At 50.3% G+C, this 14,858-nt stretch overlaps 1 protein-coding gene across 2 annotated transcripts in view; it reads right to left on the bottom strand.

The window, feature by feature from the left end:
• The window catches only part of LOC146208473 (uncharacterized), a 122,975-nt gene that overhangs the window by 79,470 nt on the left and 28,647 nt on the right, over window positions 1-14,858 (bottom strand). Inside the window, exon 2 of one of the 2 annotated variants that reach the window (XM_084587280.1) lies at window positions 10,758-12,166. The exons of the other annotated variant lie outside the window; for it this stretch is intronic. Within the exon in view, the coding sequence (XP_084443406.1) occupies window positions 10,979-12,082 (1,104 nt within the window). The 5' untranslated portion in view covers window positions 12,083-12,166 and the 3' untranslated portion in view covers window positions 10,758-10,978. Of the gene's footprint in view, window positions 1-10,757; window positions 12,167-14,858 lie in introns of those variants that run through there. 2 annotated transcript variants of the gene reach the window in all.

Below are 14,858 nucleotides of genomic sequence, written 5' to 3' on the forward strand. Positions count from 1 at the left end.
CGCCGAAAGATGTCTCTACAAGCGTAACCACAAACACACAGTGGTGGTCGCAGCAGCAGCGCATGTCAAACGAGAGGAGACGTCGTCGTGTTCGTCGTACCAGCAATACCAACTTATGCGCTCGAAACTGCGCGTTATGATTCCGCCCTCCGCGTGAAAGCGCCCCAACTCTCTTCTCCGCAGAGGATGGGCGGCGCCATCTTATTCGATGCATGTTTGACTTCGTATAAGGAAGCAGCCCCAGGGGCGTGTGAAGATAAGCTGAGTGCAGAGCGGGCGGAGCGCGACGGATGCGCGTTTACCGTCACACGAATTGCATTGCGAGCACTGGCGCGTGACCTCCTGCAGAACAGCGTAGAGTCCGAACGTAGGAGACCGGGCCTTTCGCAGAGTCGTCCGCGCATTTCCTGTCCCGAAAGATGCTTGGAGAAGCAATTTCTCGAATTCCGCTATGGCCAAAGTGGGTATGCATGCAAATGGAACTGCCATCTTCAGGCAGCATAGATGTGTAATTTACCTTTTCTAGCGTGAAGGAAGATCGGCAGGGCAACCCAGCGAGAACAGAAATGGCAGTAGTTTATCTAGGGCGGAGCGCATTAAGACTATAAATGGTGACTTGAAATGTGGATGGACAGGACGGGTGAGGAAGAGATTACCGCATCTTACTCGTCCTTCCTATCAAGCGAATAATTTTGAACGAGAAATAACACGAACCCCCCCCCCCCCCCCCCCCCCTTGTTGTGTTTTTTTCTTCTTTCTTTTAGACGGACAATTTCTAGGAATGTATAGGAACACCGCCCATCAAGAGCTCATGGCCGTGAAGCAGCCATGGAGAGACCGTGAGAATGAGTTTCACCTCTACATGAACCGCGCTGAGGGACCCCGGAAGTCGTTAGCCTGTCTTCTAGACTGCTACGAGAGGATAGGTTCCCAAGCTGTATTCGTTTCCCTTTTGCTGAAAATGCTCGGGGAAAGCAATTTCCCTAGTTCCCGTTTTGCCCCAGTTACGGTAACTTCGAACGGAATTGAACTCCGTCATCCCGGAACTTTAATGCACACAGCCCTCTGTCAAGCGCGTATACAGAAGAGGATGGTCTCCACCTGCAGCGTCCTGTGTGCCAAAACAGGTGCACGGAATAGGAGGTGTGGGAAGAGAGCAACATCGTGGCCCCTGCATACACGCAAACTGTTCAAACGTGTCTACAGGGACTCTCTGCTTTCGCGCCTGCAGCTACCGACCAGCAAACCTGTCCTTCCCGAGCCTGACCGCTGCCCCGAAATCCATCACGCTGCGGGAGTTTCCGCCGTTATGGCGCTGGGCCGCTCCTCAGTCCGCCCTTTGCGTCGTTCCACGCGTCTCATCGTGATTTACTGGCGTGGTACTCTCCTCTATGCCTGCTTCCTTCTGGACTGCGTGGCCTTCGACCGCCGCCAAAGTTCGACCACATATCACCGCCGACCGCTTTAATTCACTCCTTGTTACGCGGGCAGTGCGACAAGAAAAAATGATGGCCTGACTCTTGTTTATTTATTTGCTGCTGAGAAGTGAAAAGAGACACAGGAAAGAAGGAAACAAGGTGCGAAATAGTGCTGTAAGTACCACCAGGAGAGGAACGAGCCCTGCCTGGTTCAGAAAGAGGAGGGAGAATTAGGGATATAGAAATGGGTGCTAGCTATAAATGAAGTAAAACATCTGAAATATAAAAAATTCGGAAATTAAGCAGAGCTTAATACACACTAAAACTAAACAAAGACTGATTTCGCGAAACAACAGTAGAACTTTTTGTTTGGGTATTCCTGTTGATGCACCACTGGGATTAGCGGACTGAGACAAATACACTGAACTGTTTCAGTGATAACTGGAAATATTCGCGTAGCTTCTGACTGGACCGGCTAATGTGGATAGGAAACGGACATAGTAAACTAGAGGCAAACTAGAGAGAAGCCGACAAAGCGCCAAGCTTTAACACAAAGGAACACATAAATCATTACATGTTCTGACATTCCGATAATCATACAAGTTGTCACGCCGGGTAAACGTATACACGAAGCTGCACGAGATGCATGGTTGTATTGGTAATGTCGGCCTTTTATTAATAGGTTGATGACAGAAGTAAAGGAGAGTTAATTTCATCTTGTTTTGTACATAAATTATCAGGGGCTAGCTTTGCTTCAAGAGTCTGACCATTTGCAATGAATGACTAACCCTCGCCTCGCTCCTAGCATCCACTCCCAACACGACGGTCAGGGATTCGAATTCCGACAAATTACCCCAGTTTCCCTTTCAGCGCAATTCATTTACTATCTTCTAAACACGAATTACCTTATAAGAGAATTGTAAGGTAGCAACATGCCCTTTAGCTCACCCCCTTTAGAAGAATACATATCTTTCAAGTCCTGGGTAGGTTTCCATCACTCATCATCATCATTAGCCTGACTATACCCACTGCAGGTCGAAGGCCTCTCCCATATTTCTCCAATTAACCCGGTTCTGTGCTAGCTGTATCCACTTCACCCCTGCGAACTTCTTAACCTCATCCGCCCACCTAACTTTCTGCCGCCACCTGCTACGCTTTCCTTCCCTTGGAATCCAGTTTGTTACCCTAAGCGACCATCGGTTATCATCTCTTCGCACTACATGTCCTGCCCATGTCCATTTCTTCTTAATTTCCACTAGAATGTCAGTAACTTTAGTTATTTCACTGACCCAATCTGCACGCTTCTATATCTTAATGTTACCCCCACCATTTTTCGTTCCATAGCCCTCTGCGTTGTCCTCAAATTAAGTAGAACCCTCTTGGCTAGCCTCCACGTCCATCACTCAAAACACGGAATTCCCAAGGTTAGAAAAGGAAGCAGGTTCTTGATCAAAATACGCAAAGTTCTTACAGGTATATCCAGATTTTAGCCGGAGTTTCAATATTTGCTGTTTTCTAATCCGAAGGCACCTGGAGCCATGTTGCCTTCTTCCAGTACTGCGTGTATCAAAGTAATATGATTTGAAGTGTGGACTACACCTTTGTTATCAGCAGTAAAGCATTTCATATATTTAGTGATTAAAATCTACCCCGCGGCTTCGACAGCATACCATGCATTTAGTAGAGACTCGGGCTAGAGGACGCGTAACTCGTTCCATTTATACTCCGTTACAAGATAATTAATTTTTACAGTGTAAGGGCGGTTGGCTGTGTTGTGACCTTCTTATCACTACCTTTGCATTGCTTCAATAACTTTTGAAATCTGCCCTTCCTAGTGTGACGTAGCCGAGCCCTGACGGTGGGTTTCCCGCCCAACACCAAATCCTTGCGGTGAAGCGTGCCGAGCGTGATAGAGATGCGAATTTCCTGCGCCTCACAGTTTTCTCATCATCAGACGCACGCATAAATGTATATCTGGAAGTACTTTTTAATAAAGTAACATACTTTTCTTGTTATTAAAGTAAATAGCATTTCTTTAAGTGACTGCTTCCCAATAGTTTCCTCAGAAATTGTGCAGTTCAGGCCGACAGCAATGATCGAGCCGTATGCTTGAAAGAAGGATGCACGTTTTCCTTTTTATTTTTGTATTACGGCATTCGCTTCAGCATGACAGCGCAATCGTAACAAATAGCAACAGAAGACAGGCCGTGTATCGCTTATTGACGTATGAACTCTTTCTAATAAGGGAGTAATAACTCACAGTAATAACAATAACTGAGTTATCACTCCCTTATTACAAATCTACTCCACCTAAGGAGTTTTCCCTAAATATCACATCAATAAACCCATTCCTCTGGGTCATCAGATGTCACTCCGACAGCTCCTTCAGAACAAAGAGTAATCGTAAACCAGCCGCTTATTCACGTATAAACTTTTCCTCTGTCACCGGATGTGGCGCGCCGGAAGCTAACTCGCTTGTTACGCTCCCGGCTGCACAATCCACAAATCGTGAAACGTATCAGCGAAGAGATGTAGGCAAAATGAGGGGCCCGTCACGATCGGCATACCACGGGAGCCAAGCGACCGAAACTGTGAAAAAGCGCCAGAAAGAGTTACTAGCAGCTCTTTGTAAGCGCAAAAAATCCCCGCATCGAGCGGCGAACCGCGACTAATCCCCCCTCCTCTCCTCGCCACCTCGCTTCCCCTACCTGCGTTTTCCCTTGCCACAGTTTGATACAATTATGCTTGCACGATGCGCGTGTCCACAAGAGCGAGGGGAACGATTACGCGGGGACGCTGCGTTGCGCATTTCGGCGCGCCGCCGACACGCATAGTATCGGAAGAAGAACCTGTTCCAGGGACTGTGCAAACAGGGGGAGCAGCATCAGCCGCTCCATGCCGACGTCGACGGCCGGCGTGGCGTTCCACATGGCGACCCACGCAAAGTGCGCCGGGCCATTTATGTCGCCTCAGCCTGATGCGAAGGTGCAGGGATTTCGGAGTGTGCTTTGGGATTTTGCGTATAATACACGCGGCGTGCGTTGGGAATTAATAAAGAAAAAAAAAAGCGTGCGTTGGGAATAACTGATTCTTTGCGATGGTAACAAAGTTGCTACTAGGACAGGGTCTGCAAAACTGAGCGGGCAAGTTATATTAATAACGGAACAAGTTTTTTCTTTTTATTTTTTTTTTTTATTTCTAGAAACGCTTAGTTTAGCCAAAGACAAGCTGATCTGAGGAGTGTAAAAGACAAAGTACTACGATCAGGAGATGTTGGCAGCTTACTACCGATGAAGAGCCAGTCATATGTGCAAACATGTGAGACAGAGATAAACGCGGATTAAACAAGACAGGTTAGTGGGGTAACAGCCGAAAAAGAAAAAGAACGCTTCGAAAAATTCTGCAGTGAAGTAGAGAACCAACGGCATTATATAAAAGAGCAGAATCCAAGATGACAGGATGCGTAGTCGAAGGCACGCAGGCGGAAGTGATACAAGAAAATTAAGAAAACTCGGACAAGACGACGTGCAGCTAGCTCTTAGGATAGGGATTTTTTTGACAGCGTTGAGAAAACCCTCCGTCCTGCAGAGGACCTAATTTCACTGATGGTGGTGTTGGCAAGTCACCCTATCACGTGTCCACGCTATATAATTTCGTCTATAGTCGGTCAAATAAATACTGGGGCACTCAATTAGATACGCTGTCCTCGCATTTCTTTGGACTCTCTGAGGGCGCCGATGTGCTCATACGAACAAGCCATGTGACCTGAATACTTCTGGTAAATGCTGCATGTGCCGCATTCCGCCATAATTAATTACTCCAGTGATGACTACTGGCTGACTTCGTTTTTGGAGGTTAGCCATGCTCAGGAGATCAACACACTCGCAAGCTGTCGCCGACGTGCTGGAAAGTGAAACGTCCTGCCCGGAAGGCACCCTCTCTCCTGCCGAACTCGGTGCTGAGCGCGCGCGAGCGTATGCACGTTTACACGCAATGTACACATACACGCGCACGCTCTCGCGCGCCCGCTCCACCCCGCACCGGTTTCCGCGGGGCGCTTATAAATCATCCGCTCCGGTAGGCTTTCATCGTGCAGGATTCGGCGGCGGCTCGGCCTTTTCCGTATCACCGCCGCGGCTTCAGAACCCCCCTCCACTATACCCCCTCCCTTATTTCTTCTCGCTCCTTCACGCATAGTCTCGTTGTTAGGGAGGCGAGCGAGAACGTGCTTTCAGCCGCCGCGGCGGCGCAAGGAGCGTGGACGGGCGAGGCGAAAGGCCATTTTCCGCCGGCTGACCCGAGCAAGCAGCCACTTGGCCATTGCTGCTGTTGCTGGCGCCGATGTTGGGGCTTCTCCTGGACGGCCGCCGCCGCATCTCGTTAGCAGCGGTGCGTGGAACGCGCCCACGGCGGCTCGCCTCGCCAGAGCAAGCAGCTTGCGTGGCGCGACAGGTGTGTCCGAGTACGTCCGCCCGTGTTTGAGTTTCGCGCTGGGGGGATTAAGTCGAGAGCTGGACCTGGCAGGAACAGCTTAGCTATGTTGGCGTTCGACGTGTTTATGCGACAGTTCGTTGTTACCTGAGCGCGGCCTCGAGAGAGAACGCAGGTGCGCGGATTAGTGTAACAACCAACATCTGGAACTCTTCCTGGTTAAAATGCACGATGAGATCACCACAGGAGTTATCGATAACAGACGCTGGACGGCTGAAGCCGAACATTCAAGAACCGAAATGGAGAGGTGGAGTACGAGAAAACTCTTCTCCCCTGATGAACCCGGGACAGGTAGGTCACCGCCGCTTGCGGCGGGGGCTTGCCCGCCACCGAATTTTTATCTGTTGTAGGCCGTCATTGCACCCACCACCACTTAGTGGTGGATGACGGCTGTTGCTGCGGCGCGCGTCTTTCTTTCCCTCTCCCTTTCCTTTCTTCTCTATTTTCTCTTCTGTCTTATTTTCTCTTCTGTCTGTGCCCCGCCGGGGTGGTGTAGTGGTAAGACGCCCGACTACTGTGCCGGAGTACACGGGTTCGAACCCGACCTCGGCGGCTGCGTTTCGATGGAGGCGAAACGAAGAGGCGTCGTGTGCTGTGCGATGTCAGCGCACGTTAAAGATCCCCAGGTGGTCGAAATTACTCCGTAGCCCTCCACTACGGCTCCCCCTTCTCTCTTTCCACTTTCACTCCCATCTTCCTCCCTTCCCTTACGGCGCGGTTGCGGTGTCCACAGAAAACAAGTGAGACAGTTACCTCGCCTTTCCCTTCCTATAAATAAATCTTCTGTCTGCACGAGGCAGCGGAGGTGCCCCGCCGGGGTGGTGCAATGGTAAGACGCCCGACTACTGTGCCGGAGTGCCCGGGTTCCAACCCGACTCGGCGGCTGCGTTTCGATGGAGGCGAAACGTAGAGGCGTCCGTGTGCTGTGCGATGTGAGCGCACGTTAAAGATCCCCAGGTGGTCGAAATTACTCCGTAGCCCTCCACTACGGCTCCTCTTTCTCTCTTTCCACTTTCATTCCCACCTTCCTCCCTTCCCTTACGGCGCGGTTGCGGTGTCCACAGAAAACAAGTGAGACAGTTAACGCGCCTTTCCCTCCCTATAAATAAATCAGTTAATAAATCAGGCAGCGGAGGTGGCTCAGCGACAGAGCCAGTAGCAGGCCCGTGAATTTTCTTTTCCTTCTTCCTACAGCCACAACAACAACAACAGACCTGCAGAACGCCTTAAGTATACGTGCAGCTACGTGGCAAGGCGCGAGTGCACACTAAAAAGAAATCTGACTACCAAAGACACGAAGCAATGAAGGAGGTACAAGTATATACCTGCCGACATTTCATCACATGTTTTTCACTGACCTGGCAGCTGTACAACTAGTGTCGAGAAACTGAGTCGCATTCTTAATACTGTTCCCAATTAGTATGGTGCATTCACTCTAGTCCAGAATTTTTGTCACCATATCGAACTGACGGGGACAAGCCAGGCACGAAGCACTTTAGTGCTTTCCTCAGAATGAACTGCTTCCATATTGAAGGGAAAGTGTTGCAGTAACAAGCCGGAGCTACCACTAAATACCTGCGTCTTACCGTATTTCTTTATACAGCTTGTCTTCCTTCGAAGACTGGCGAGAATGATGAGCACACAATCGTAAGCTTATCCCGATATCTGAAAGACCATACGACATGGTTGATATAAGCCATACGAGCACACGTGTGGGGCCTAGGGGCTCGACTCGGGATTCTCAGGGCCCACGAAGGTTCGATTCCCGTCTGAACCTCCCACCTCGACGGAGCTGTTTTAGTTGGCAGCTCATGCCACTATGGCCATGTCAGTGGTCTCATGACGTCACAAATCCCGACGGCCAATTAGTGCTCGGCCATATTGGCCCCGTTTGCCAGCAAACATGGCGTCGGCTCTGTCGTCGCCAGCGTTGTGAGCAAAAATTCAAGGTCATGCCTCTGGCATGTGCGAGTTGGTTTTGTGGGGTTTAAAGTCTCAAAGCGGCTCATGCTATGACAGACGCCGCAGTGGAGGACACCGGAAATTTCGACCACCTGGGTTTCTTAACGTGCACTGGCATCGCACAGCACACGGTCGTTTTGCGGCCGTCGCTTTTCGATGGAATTTTTGCTCACAGCGCTGGCGCCGACGCACGCCATGTTTGCTGGTAAACAGGGCTTCTATAAATAGTATGACGATATAATGGCCATAGGCGTCGCTGCACAGCCCTGCCTAATCGTCCACCACAGCAGCTGTTCACGCAGACGCTGTAGGCAATCCGTCAAGACAAAAGCAGCCACGTTACGCTTGTCCAAAACGCAAGCACCTGCCATTTCACGGAGAGAGACCGGCCAGCGGGGCAAGAGATGCATGGGAGTCGTCGCAGGAAGCGTGTGGCGAAACGTTGTTTAGCGAAGCGGGCGATTAACCTGGCGACACAAGGGCGACCATGCGCGGTTCGTGGCCTGTGGAGAGGGCAGCACGCGAGAGGGCTGCGTACTTACGGAGCACACCGGGCGAAAGCGTGGCGCTACGCCCATTCGTGGGCTACCAAGCAGAGTGCAGTCAGACGCGCGCGTCTTCGGAGAATCATTTCCTGCCGTTTACGCAGTTCTGGCAACTTCGTGTCTCGCGTTAAGCACGCACAGACAGACCAGCATACCCGCGCAATTTGCCAGAGAAAAGGGCGATCTGGATGCTGGCGAGCGGAAACGCTCTGCGTTACTCGGTAACGTGCGATTCGAACTTTCCTAGTTGGTGCCGAGAGAAGAGAGAAAGTGGGCTTGCTGAGGACCATCGCCTTTTGCCCAAGTATGTCAAGTACCACCTCGCTTTGTCGCAGTGGCTCACAGACTGTATCTACGTTTGCTCAGCCGAAAACAAAACGCGAAGTACGCTTGGTCGAAGGCAGCAGACAGGCCGGCAGACGTGCAACGCATGGCTTGGAATGAGCGACTTTGGAGGCTCGAAAACAGGCTGTAAACGTGATGGCGCAGAACAATAGGCAGATTTTGAAAGTCGTGAGCTTGCCAGAAAAGCAGATCCGACATTGTCAACGCGTATACTTACGCATTCGGCACTTATGGTTACACTTGACCTGCGACTAAATCTAACCCTGAAGTGGGAACTTTCTAGAGCCGAACGTTCAGAGTTCTATACATATATAAAAGTGGTGGATTAACGTTTCTTAGTAGTAAGAAATAAAAACCAACCCCTCGCTCTGCCCTCTCACTTTTGTAGCAATAAATGTTGTTCATCATCACCATCACAATCATCATCGAGATACCCTGTAGTGTATATTGAATGTCTGACTACCGTCTCGTAACTTGATGATGCCTACCACGCACGCACGCACGCACGCACACGCACACGCACACACACACACACACACACACACACACACACACACACACACACACACACACACACACACACACACACACACACACACACGAATGCTTTCAAACCGCAAAAAAAAAATCATGGGTTGAGGTGCGCTGACGCATAAAGAACTGTAAGGCGAGCTTCTTAGAGTTTGCCTGATATATATTTCCTCAGGGCCCACTAATCCGCATACAGCATGACCTGTAGAGCAGTTATCAGACTGATGGTTTTCGAGCTCCTGAAATACTTCTAAACCTAATGTTGCGTATTCTCCCTGCTGGTGCAATATGCCATCGCTGGCCATACATCTTTTTTTTTTTTATTCATTCAGGGCACTATTTTTTATAACGGTAATGCTTTGAGCGGAGAGTCCAGCCAGAAGCCTGCTCTTCGGGAGTTTCGCCAAAATCATTATTTAGCTTCTCATCTGTTCCGCCATCGCATCATAACTCAAGTCGCCGACGCCACTTGCCAAGCGCAGGTGGCCGAGGAGAAATATTTCACGAACCCTCAGCACTATCACAAAAACGAAATAAGAAGCCCCGAAACACAGGACGCAGTACGGAGTGTGAAGCGGCGGCACACAAAGAAAGCACTGGGCGCTTCCGCGAAACCTCGAGACATGTTGGAGACCCCGGCCGGAACCAAGAACGGAAACTTGATCTTCCGCGCATCCGCGAAACGTTGCGTACAGGGCGCCGCAAAGAAGTCGCTGCCGGCTCGTCAAGAAAGCAAAGCAAGCAAGAAGGTTCGCTTTTGTCCGTATTTTTCTTTCCTCCTCTCTCTCCTTCGCTCATCCCCCCAAGGCTGTGCGAATGTGTGAGCGTAGAACGCACCAAAGGCGTCCCCTTCTTCGCTGCGCCGCCCTTCGCTTAGCCGTGCAAGACTCCGGGTTTCGGGTTTCGGACGATACGGGGCCGGGCCGCGCGCGAACTCAGAGCGCATGCTCTTTGATGTTCTGGCGTGTGTCAGCTCGCCGGAGAGGAAACCTGCGGCTGCGACGTATTCTTGCAGTTTGTGAGGAGGACCGTCCCATGTCCTCCTCTATCTCTGCTTGCCCTGTGAGCACGGCTGATCTTGCGTCGGCCTCCTTTTTGTAACAAACTTTCACCGACGATCTTCTGGGCCGCACTGCTTCGCTTTATCGCGCGGAGCTTCGCCCTATTCTGGCGTATGCAATCAGAGCTTGCCTAAGCACATCTGCCGGTGGAAACTGGAGAGCGCTGCGCAAGTGTACACGTAGAAGCACTTTTAACATGAATGCTTCGTTTAACGTACAGCATCCTTGTTCCTTGGTATCATTGCGCGCAAACGGTAATTTCCCGCGTTGGTTCCGAAAAAAGCTCGCTGCTTCGGCGGCAGCAGTTTTCGAGCAGCTACAGTACTCACCCCGAGACTTGAAGCTAAAGCTTCGCTGTCAGCTTACCCGACACCACTACAACACACGTTCATCCAGTTTTCCAGTGATTTATTAACAGCGTCAGTCTATGTGCATGTTCCAGACACCCAGAGACAAAACGAATGTGAGTTTGGTATTTACAACGAAGGAATGAGATGAGAGGCACATTATATAAGTGAATGTCCAGCATATTGCGAGGGCGCAGGCGGGTCGAGCAGTGTACATGAGCGAAACATATCTAAAACGCCACGTCATTCGCTGATCAACAGCATCTGATCGTAGCAAGTTAGCTCTCTTGGATGTGGATATAATGAATGCTCTCTTCGCCCGTACCCAGGCCCTGGCCATCCTTCCGGAGGTCCTCCTCCTTGTGTAGTTCCACCACCTGGTAGTTGCGGCGTCCCATGTCTGGGGAGTCCTTGCCCACGGGAACCTTGAACCATCCGCCACCTTTGCGTTGCTCGACTAGCGTGATGGACTCGCCGACCGGCTTGCGCTTCAGGTGGAACATCCCCTCCTTGGGCACCTTCCTGGCCAGTTTGCTGCTTTGGCTGGCGTAGTACACGTCAGTAGCTGGAAGGTTCTTGGGAAGCGACGAGACACCAGACTTCTGCGGCATGTGTTGTCCCCTGCGGGTACCGTGTGCCCGCGTGACGGACCTCGGGGGCTGAGCGAAGCGAAGGTGAGCCAGCTTGGGAGGCCGGATCGGAGGAGGGATGGTCTGCGGTCCGGTGGACTGCTGCTCTCCCGGAGAAGGAGCGGCGGACCTCCATGGAACAAGAGGCGTGTGCAGGTCCCTCTTGGGAAGAGGCACAGGGTGAGACGTGGACACGCTGAACGAAGTCTTCACAGCAGGTTGGGACTGCGGTGTCTTCAGGGGCCCCTGGTTATGGGCTTGCTGGGGCTGGGACGGAATCGGGAAGACGGGGACGGCGGGCCTCCAAGCTGGCTTCTGGTAAGGCGGCAACGGTGGCAGTGGGCCTGGTTGTGGCTTTTCGTTGTTATTGTTGTTGTTGTTCACATTGTTGTGTAAGTTATTGTTATTGTTGTTATTGCCGTTCATAGCACCACCGGGCGCCATGTTATCCATTTTCCAGGGGATGATGGGGATCTGCAGGCCAATCGGTGGGAAGCACGGGTTTTGGTGCTGGAAGGGCATCTGGTGTAGACCGGGCCCCATTGGTTTTCCACCGACCCAAATTCCGGCGGGAAGTTGGTTCCGGTGGGAGTACTCGGCGATGATCTGGCGCACAATTTCCGAGATCTGCCTATGCAGGTTAGGGTCGTTGCCAATAAGGTTGTCAACGGGCTGTGCATGCTGAGGAGGCCTTGTAGGGCCCATGTGGGGGGCATCACTTGCGTCCCAGATGAGCGACTCCACTTGCTCCATGTCATCCACGTCGTAGTCAAAGCTTCTCTCCGCGCTGGCAGCCACCAAGATGACCAAGAGGAAAGAGGCAGAGTGGGCGCGAGTCTGAAGGAGAAGAGCAATCATGCAATGCTTTCAGTACTTGTGCTCAAAGTACGCAAAATAGTTTTGAAAGCAGGCCGATGATGGTGCTTTCATACATGACATATATCGGAGATGCACTCGGCAGGCAACCGAAGGCAACGCTTCGGACAAGAGTAAAGGATCGGTAAGAGAAGCCTGCAGGCCGTGCGACAGGCTTTTCAGCCACGCTATAAAGCAGTCATAACACGCCTGAAGAACTAAATCTCTAAAGATGAGAAAACTCCCTCAAAAATTTGCAGACTTTTGAGCTTTCAGGAAGCTGAAAATACTCCTCTTCAAAGCTTAAAACCGAGGCCTCTTGAAGACCTTATGTCACGATTATATGTTTCCGCATAGTGCGTACGGCATCAGCGGCATTGTCGGTGATATTGTCGGTGATAGTGAATCAGGAAGTTTAGAATAAATTTTTGTGCTTATAATTAGCCTTGCAAGGACTAAGTCCTAGAGATTCTGCTAAAGTGTTTGCGCCCATAGCCTGCTTGCAACCGAATTAGTAATTGCTGCGCTTGAAATGAACTGAGTGCAATTTGTATAAATACAATATCGGCAGTAAATTGGCCCGTCACATATCAAGCCCAGCTATAAATAATGGTATATCCTGATGAATCAAACTTCACTGGTCGTCTTGTAGGGTTTAATGACTGGACGAGCATCAATAGACAAGTATCCTCGACAGCAGGCTGCAGTCCCCTTTCTCGGCACACACTCACTAGATCTGGTCGCTTCGGTCTGCCTCGGCAGCGCTGAATCATACACGAGTCACTGCACTGTGCATAGTGCAGTCCAGGCAGAACCCCAACCCCAATCATGTGCATGGTGCAGTACCGGCACAACCCCAACATCTCTACAAGCTCATATATACTCACCAGTGGGCTCATGGTGGTCGTCGGCTTTCTCCTAGTGGCGAAGGCGCTAAGTATCCAAATCCAGAGGCCACGCTGAGAACAAACTAGCTAGTCGCGTCCGCGTCGTCGTGCGCAAAGTCCAGAGGATCGCTGAAGATCTCGTCTACACCACCGGTGCTCACACACTGACGACTCTCCGCAGCTTCGGTGTGGCTTTTATGCCAGCCCAGAAGCCTTGCATGCTCAACGTGACCGAGGGAGGGGGTCGACGAAAACAGCGCATGCCGTGACAATTCGGCGCTCCCGCCGGCGGCGGCATGTGCGGTTGACACGGGCTCGTGGCCGGATTCGCGCACACGTTGTCGCCGCGGGGCGCGTCAGGGGTTTCTTTGGACCAGATACCGTTCACTCGGCGGCACTCACGTTTGCGGCAACGTGACGTCGGGCGCCTTACGCGAGGGAGGCGCACGTGTAGCCTAGCCTATACGAGAGCGCACACACATATCCGAGCTATAGTGCATGTGCCTCCGTAGCCACATGTACGCGTGCAATTACAAAAGCTCAGCTCGCATGTGTCATGAATCTAACAGCGATGTCCAGTGAGGACGATGACAATGGGAGCCCAAGCTCTTTTACGATCTAGTGCTTCGCCGATGTGTGCCGAGCGCCGGTGTCTTGCGGCGAAGAGGTGGGCGTGCGTTATGGAATCGCATCCAGCTGGGGACAGTGCTGCAGCGGCGGGAAACACGGATGAACTGAAGCGTAAGGCAAATGAAAACAAGCATAGAGGCGTGGGGTTAGGCTTTCCCGCATGTCGGGACGAAACAATCGAAGGCAAATCCCTTACTCTGCGACGGTACTCAGCATTACGAGCGTTACAATATTATATATATATATATATATATATATATATATATATATATATATATATATATATATATATATATATATATATATGCCAACAACCCCTGCCATCGGCGCGTTGTTTTTCCTTCCGCTTTGCAGTTAATGTGTTCTCAATCCTTAAAACTCCTCATAAGACTAATTCTTGTCAATACCAACAAGCAACAAAACATGAAAAAAGCCCCAAAGTTTGCCTTGGACTCGTTGTTGGCTCCTTTAAATTCTTTAATAACGAGCTCTTCATTTTCCTTTCAATATATATTATATATACTATATATAGACTTCAAGTTTTTGATTTTCTGAAAATCCGGCGAACTTTTTTGCGGTGTTTTTTTCAGAAAGCAAGTTCCGAATCGTGTTACTTTTCGCAAGTATACTATTTTCGAACGATGGATTACTGCCTTTTTCTTTCTTTTTTTTTTTTTTCAGTGTTTTAATGCGACAGACGATCCTGCGTAGTGAAACAGTCACTTGAAGCCTGTCTGCGTTTTTTTTTTTTTCAGCATAGACAGTTTATAACTACCAATAATTAACGTGCAAGCGCACTCGGAGCTGTGCTAATATAAACTGCTACCGTCATTAAACAAGAAATGCAAATTAAATGACAGAGCCAGCATACAATTTACAATAAAAAGCTTCTGCCTAGGGACAGCCGCTTTCCGCTACCTTACCGGCCAAATTTTGTAAAGAAAATTGTCAGTGTAAATTTTCGAATCCCTGTATCTTGGCAGTGCCCTTCATTACCAAGGATTTAATGTGCAAATTATTCATAGATGTCACCACAATAGCAGTGTCACAGCATCTATCGTTGCTGTGTCACTGCTATATTTATCGTGCTCCCTCATTACACCCGTGATAACACATCGCCTTTATCAGCAGGAGAAGTGCGACATCGCCTGTACGCT

The sequence above is a fragment of the Amblyomma maculatum genome, chromosome 1 (genome assembly GCF_055883805.1).
Source record: "Amblyomma maculatum isolate TAMU_Amacu chromosome 1, ASM5588380v1, whole genome shotgun sequence".
Taxonomy (NCBI): Eukaryota; Metazoa; Arthropoda; class Arachnida; order Ixodida; family Ixodidae; genus Amblyomma; species Amblyomma maculatum.